The sequence below is a fragment of the Microtus ochrogaster genome, unplaced genomic scaffold, assembly GCF_000317375.1.
Source record: "Microtus ochrogaster isolate Prairie Vole_2 unplaced genomic scaffold, MicOch1.0 UNK90, whole genome shotgun sequence".
Lineage (NCBI taxonomy): Eukaryota > Metazoa > Chordata > Mammalia > Rodentia > Cricetidae > Microtus > Microtus ochrogaster.
Window position 1 is genome coordinate 1,283,812 of NW_004949188.1, and position 7,257 is coordinate 1,291,068.

The 7,257-nt window shown below is 55.3% G+C and overlaps 1 protein-coding gene across 1 annotated transcript in view; it reads left to right on the forward strand.

Moving 5' to 3' along the window:
- Window positions 1–7,257, forward strand: part of Cacna1a (calcium voltage-gated channel subunit alpha1 A) — a 243,021-nt gene that overhangs the window by 234,895 nt on the left and 869 nt on the right. Inside the window, 7 exon segments of the mRNA XM_026777920.1 lie at window positions 1,068–1,177; window positions 1,275–1,413; window positions 1,521–1,634; window positions 3,419–3,454; window positions 4,330–4,516; window positions 6,531–6,784; window positions 7,124–7,251. Coding sequence (XP_026633721.1) covers window positions 1,068–1,177; window positions 1,275–1,413; window positions 1,521–1,634; window positions 3,419–3,454; window positions 4,330–4,516; window positions 6,531–6,784; window positions 7,124–7,251 — 968 coding nt within the window.

Genomic DNA, 7,257 nt, shown 5'->3' on the forward strand with positions numbered 1-7,257 from the left:
CTGTAGACCAGGCTGGTCTCGAACTCACAGAGATCCGCCTGCCTCTGCCTCCCGAGTGCTGGGATTAAAGGCGTGCGCCACCGTCGCCCGGCTTCCTTAAGCTTTTTGAGCTGCTTGCCTCGTGTGTTAAAGAACAAGAGGGAATGTGTCACTTTTTGAGGAAAAGTGTTAAACCAGAGCATGCAAGCAGAGAGAACAGCCCGTACAAGGCCCTGAGGCTGGACCTTGCCTGATACTGAACAGGTCAGGGTGACAGACAAAACAGAGCAGGGAAGAATGTGGGAAGAGATGAGGGCACTAGGAGTACGGGGCTTAACCCTGGACACTACATGGGTGGGCTCTGGCAATGATTCCAAATGGCATAGGAGCAGAAGAGGGGTCTAAGTACTGGAGGAACTGTCCACTGTGTGCTCGCTGGCACCCTCTGGTGGCTGTATATGGGAGAACATGCACAGAGGTTTCTGGACTGGTTGAAGGTGTGGGATGAGGAGGCTGAGCATGGTAAAGGGTTCGTGATAAATGGTTTAGTTCTGAAGGAGTCTGGGTGGAAGATACATATATAACTCGGCTGCATGGGTCTCCAAAATGAACTTTATAAATGACAACATTGTGTCACAATGTCAAAAGTTGAACAGGGTCTCAAGAAATAGTTCAGAGGGTAAAGTTCCCGTCTTTGAGGACCTGAGTTCCATTCTTAGTGGCATGTGCATGCACAAAAAGATAGATAATTTATTTGTTTATACATAATACACAAGATAAATAAATAAATTTAAGTAATAGATAAAAAATTTAACTAGAGCACTAGGGAGGCAGAGGCAGGCAGAGTTCCAGGTCTACAAATGGAAAGATCCACCCTTAAAAAAAAAAAAGAAAGAAGAAATGGGTAGCCTCACAGGTAGAGCAAACCTGCCTGTGTGGGGGTGGGTGTCAAGGGTGAGGGAGTGGCTTGGTGGAAAACACAAGGCCCTGGATTTGACCCCAGCATCACAGGGCCAGCCCCAGCTTCCTGTCAGTGCTGGCTCTGTCAGCCCTCCCTGCACACGCTCACTACCTTCTCGCCTTCCCAGAACCGGACACCACTCATGTTCCAGCGCATGGAACCTCCATCACCAACACAGGAGGGAGGGCCCAGCCAGAACGCCCTTCCGTCCACTCAGCTGGACCCAGGAGGAGGCCTGTGAGTAGCCAGCTGGGCAGTTGTCAGTTAGGTATGAGGCCCCAGGTTTCTGAATCCCAGAGCACATATGTCCTTCTTGGCCTCTGTCCCTGTGCAGGATGGCTCAGGAAAGCAGTATGAAGGAGAGCCCGTCCTGGGTGACCCAGCGAGCCCAAGAGATGTTCCAGAAGACTGGCACATGGAGCCCAGAGCGAGGGCCACCCAGCGACATGCCTAACAGCCAGCCCAACTCGCAGGTGCTGCTGCCCCCTCCCCCAGGCTGGGTGGTTCAGGCAGAAAGGGTCTCCCACACACATGGTCAGGCCCCAGACTCACCCAGCCCCACCCACCCTCTACCTGACAGTCTGTGGAGATGCGAGAAATGGGTACGGATGGCTACTCAGACAGCGAACACTACCTCCCCATGGAAGGCCAGGCCAGGGCCACCTCCATGCCCCGCCTCCCAGCAGAGAACCAGGTGAGAGCTTGCAGGGTTCTGGGCCATGCCCACACACATTCCAAAGGACCCTGTACCTCTTCCTTAGAGACACTGGCTGAGGTGGGACCTCCCGCAGCTTCCTGCAGGGGACCCTTACCCTTTCCTGGCTCCTTCAGTGCACCCAGCAGGTCTGGCCCTCCAACCACTCCCTACCAGAAGCCATCGAGAGACTGGGCACCCTTGTAGAACATAGCAGTCACTGCCCTATTGCAAACACAGGGAAGGGGTGGGTCCAGCTCTGCTGAGAGGTTGGAATCCCAGCTTCAGCAGCAGGTCTGAATGTCTCAAGCACTCAGGAGGCTGAGAAGAGGAGGTTCAGGCCAGCTTAGGCTACAGACCTGGACCATATTTCAGAACAAACAACAGGGCTTACATCCATAATCCCAGCATTTGGGAAGTGGAGATCAGGAATTCAAGGCCAGACACTGCTATTTAGCTAGTTTGAGGCCAGCCTCAACTATGTGACAGCCTGTCTCAGAACAGAACTGAAGAACCCTGACTGCTATCTAGAGAGGTGGCTCATAGGGTGAGAGCGTGCAGTGCTCCTGCGGAAGGGAGCACCGATCACTAGCACCTCCACCAAATGGCGGCTCACAGCCCGTGACGGGAGCTCCAGGGAACTGACACCTTTCCTGGCCTACTCAGGCCTCCATGCAGGCCCACAAACACACACATACACACAAATAATAAGCTAATTTTTAAAAAGAGAATCCTACTTCTAAAGCTGGAGCTCGTTCATGGTATGCTTAGCATGGGCAGGGTCCCATCACAGAAAAAAAAAAAAGTCCTACTACCCATGCAGTTCACACACACACACACACCTTACATGTGCACCTGTACATACATGCACCTGCGTGCTACGAGTGGAACAGGCATCTGTAGGCATCGTGCCTGTTCATGTGCAGGCACATGGCCTGCTGCCTTCAGGAACAGGGCACGTCTGAGGACTGAAGGCAGAGTCTGCGTGGGCCTGGGATGGCTGGGGTATATCTTCTGTCACGCGTCTGGGAGGGGTAGCGTGGCTGGGTGTGTACCTGGTACATGTCTCAGTGTGGCTGCTTCACTTCGCTATTTCGGCCCCTTGTAGGGAAGGCAAGATCCCCGTGGGGATAGAGGGAACTAAAGCATGCCTGGCTAATGCGCAGTGAGAGATGGGGAGAAAGCCCAGGCTGGCTTGAGGTGCCCTGCCCGAGGACAAGGAGAAAGGGCAGGAGGAGGGGGCTGCAGGAGGGTGGCCGGCATGTCTGGCTGGGGCAGCTTGCCCTGTGTTCTGTAGCATATTTGCTGTGCCTGGCTGGGTCATCATGGCCCAAGGGCCTGGCCTCTGGCTGCTGTGACCTTGGGGTGCATGTGACTGCCCAGTCCCTTCTGTCAGGCCTGGCCTGCTGGCCCCAAAACAGAGATGAGCCAAGCTGGGTAGATGGCCACCTGGGAGCTTTGAGCTGAAGCTGGGGCGAGGTGGGGGAGGGGTGCTGTGCGCAGTGCATCGCATGAAATGGGCCAGGAGCCTGTGGCCTTGCTGTCCCATCTGTCAGTCTCATGTCTCTGCCATCTGTCTGTCTCCTGTTTCTTCTGTGCCTGTTGTGGGGGACAGCCATACGGGTCCTGGGGCACCCCCTCACTCAACACCGGAAAGTTTAACCTCTCTCTGCCCACCACCTCCACCATGTGCCACCCACCACCTCACCATCACTTTTGCCTTTTATATTTATTTCCTTCTTTCTGTTTTTTTCTGTGTGCGCCATCCTGTGGGGCTGGGACAGAGGAGAAGGGGCCGGCCACGTGGAAATAACCTCAGTGTATGTACCGCGCCCGGCCAGCTCGGCTCCAGCCCCCTCTCCCTCCCTGCCCTTTTTGTGCCAGTACCCACCATCTCCCCTGCCCTTCACCTCACCCCCCACCCTTTCGTTGCAGACCCTCCCCCTCCCCCATGGAGTCCCTTCCTTGTGTGTTGTGTCCTGTGTATGGAAGGGGCCACAGTGCACCCCACTTCGTCTTCAGAGCCTCCAAGAGGCCAGCCTGTCCATCCTGCCCCTTTCTTGGGGCTCTGTTCCTCCAACTCCTCCAGTGACCAACTGGCCTTCTGCCTCAGGTCCCTTTAGCTCCTGCACATCAGAGCTGGACCAGGCCTGGTCCAGGGGGACTTCCTTCTTCTGCCTGCTACTCAGAACTGAAGACTGTCCATGGTAGAGCAAGACCAAGGGTTGTGGGACAGTGAATGCAGATTCAGAATGCTCTCCAGTGCCTCCATTGCCAGGGCAGCCCAAGCTGGGCCTGGGTGATAGGAGCCAGAATTGGGGGTGGGGATGAGGGTCAAGAGAGTTGGACTAAGGAGAAGCAGTGCTCCCAGGCTTGCCCTCTGCAAGTGGAGCATGCTTCTTGCCAGCCAGCCAGCCTTAACACCAGAGGAGCAAGGCTTAGCCAGGGCCTTCTGGCCAAAGTCCAGCACACACCCTAAGAAGCAGCAACACTCCTGTCGGTGCTTTTAAGTAGCCTTAGGGTTCCACCCTTGCAGCCAAAAAGCCAGACACCCAAACCTCCACTGCACCCCTGGACACTGTCCCTGGATGGTCACATCACCCTGATTCTGTTACCCATCAGCTACAGGGCTGGAAGGAGCAGGCCACAAAAGTGCTGACCATTAACTCTGCCCACACCTGTCCCCCTCCCCCAGACCATCTCTGATACCAGCCCCATGAAGCGCTCAGCCTCTGTGCTGGGGCCCAAAGCCAGACGACTGGACGACTACTCACTGGAGCGGGTACCACCTGAGGAAAATCAGCGGTACCACCAGCGCCGCAGAGACCGTGGCCACCGCACCTCGGAGCGCTCTCTGGGCCGCTACACTGATGTGGACACAGGTAAGCTACCACAGAACCAAGGACAGAGACTCTGCAAAAGAACAGAAGGTAGGGAGGAGGAGGAGGCTGAAGGGCAGAAGTAGGGACAAAGGACTGGGCATACACCACTAATGCCAGCATGTGGGAAGCTAGGAAAGAAGGGGTTAGGGTCTGGAGTTAGAGGCCAGCCAAGATATAGATAAGAGCCCAATTCAAAGAAGGAGTCGGGCTTTAATCCCAGCACTCAGGAGGCAGGGGTAGGGCAGATCTTTGAGTTTGAGGCCAACCTGGTCTACAGAGCAAGTTCCAGGACAGTCAGGGCTACACAGAGAAACCCTGTCTCAAAAGAAAAGAAAGAGGTCTGGGTGGTATCTGTGGGGTAAAGCACGTGCTGCACACAAATGACAAGCTGAGCTGATGTAAGATCCCAGCACCCATGCAAACCAGGTATGGGAGTGGACATCTGTAACCCTGGTGCTGGGAAGGCATAAGGTAGATCCCTGATGGTTCCATCTGAGTTCCAGGCTAGTGAGAGACACTGTCTTTGGGGGGGGGGGGCAAGAGGCTGGAGAGGCTCAAAAGGTACAGCAGCTGCCATGCAGAAACTAGGCCTGCGTTTGCAAAGAAGCACATAAAGACAGAGGGCAGTGAGCATCCGTCACCCCAGCCCTCCTATTAGTGAGATGGGAGATGAAGACAGAAGAGAACCCAGAAGCTCTTGGGCCAGCTAGCATGACATACACAGCAGATGATAAGAGACCCTGTCTCAAACAAGATAGACAATGAGGGCCGGGCGGTGGTGGCGCACGCCTTTAATCCCAGCACTCGGGAGGCAGAGGCAGGCGGATCTCTGTGAGTTCTAGACCAGCCTGGTCTACAAGAGCTAGTTCCAGGACAGGCTCCAAAACCACAGAGAAACCCTGTCTCAAAAAAGAAAAAAAAAAAAAAAAGACGATGAGGGCTAACATCTAAGACTCCCAACCTCCATATACACTGTGATACTTGCACCCACCCTCACACACACAAATTTTAACATTCAAAAAAAGTAAGATTTAGTTAGTTACTTTGAGACAAGATCTCACTATGTAGTCCTAGTTGGTGGCCTGGAACTCAGATTTTTTTTCTGCTTCTACCTCCTGAATGCTAGAACTAAAGACTGGTTGGTTGGTTGGGTTATTTTTGCTGGTGGTTTTCTCCCCCGAGACAGGGTTTCTCTGTGTAGCACTGGCTGTGCTAGAACTTGCTCTGTAGACCAGGCTGGCCTCGAACTCAAAGATCTGCCTGCCTGTCTTCAAAGTGCTTGGATTAAAAGTGTGGGCCACCATACCTGCCCCGCTGCATTTTTTTTTTTTTTCGAAACGGGGTTTCTCTGTGTAACAGCCTTAACTGTCAAGGAAAGAACTCTTGTAGACCAGGCTGGCCTCGAACTCACAGAGATCAGCCTGCCTCTGCCTCCCAAGTGCTGGGATTAAAGGCACGTGCCACCACCTTCCAGCTGCATTTTATTTTTATTTTTTTAATGGGAGGTAGGAGGGATGCGAGTGTTGGATTCCCTGGATCTAGTGCTATGGGCAGTTGTGAGCTGCAGGACATGGGTGCAGGAAACTGAACTTAGATCTTGTGCAAGAGCAGCAGACGACACGTTTAACCACTGACCCATGACTGCAACACTCCAGGCTGAGTGGGATGTTGTCTGGGTGGTAGGTATAGCTAACACGTACAGGTTCCTAAGTTGGTCATATTCAACACTGAGAAAAAGGAGGGGCCAAGCAAGATGGCTTAGCCTGTAAAGGTTATTTGATGCCTGAAGACCCGAGTTTGATTCCTGGAACCCATAAGGTGGAAGGTCACACTTAAGGATGAGTGCCACTGCGGGAGGATGCGCGTGCTGAAAATAAATGTAAAAAGAAAGTGAGGGGGAGTTCCAGAGTAGGGAGGAAACCAGGGGCTGCTGCACTGAGCCTGGAGACCCTCCAGGCCTGCTTTCCCTTCTCTGGGGCCCCTTCTCCCTCTCTCACCATCGTCTCCTACTCAGGTCTGGGGACAGATCTGAGCATGACCACCCAATCCGGTGACCTGCCCTCCAAAGATCGGGACCAAGACCGTGGCCGGCCCAAGGACCGGAAGCATCGGCCGCACCATCACCATCACCACCACCACCACCACCCCCCGCCCCCCGACCGGGAGCGCTACGCACAGGAGCGGTCGGACGCGAGCCGGGCGCGGGCCCGGGAGCAGCGCTGGTCCCGTTCGCCCAGCGAGGGTCGGGAGCACGCGACACACAGACAGGTGCGTGTGGCAGGCCCAGACTGAACCGGCGGGGTGGGCGGGGGCGGGGATGCAGGGGGTGGGAGGAGGCAAGGGCGGGGCAGAGCGCGGGTAGCCGGCCGCTCTTGCTGTCCCCTTGGCCCTGCTTCCCTGCGACTCGTGTCCTGCGGACGCCTGTGAGTGACTTCGGAAACTTACGAAGCTCGTTTCTCATTTCTCTCCTCACTGTTGTGTTGGTTTGCCCCCCCCCACTTCTCCGTCCCGCCGCCCGCCCGCCCTCCCGTCTGTGTGTCCCCGTGTGCTCCTGGTTGGTCCGTGGTATCTTTGCTTTTGATTTCCTTTGTTTCGATTTTCGTGTAGGGCAGTAGTTCCGTCAGTGGAAGCCCAGCCCCCTCTACGTCCGGCACCAGCACGCCGCGACGCGGCCGCCGCCAGCTCCCCCAGACCCCCTGCACCCCACGGCCGCTCGTGTCCTACTCGCCCGCGCCGCGCAG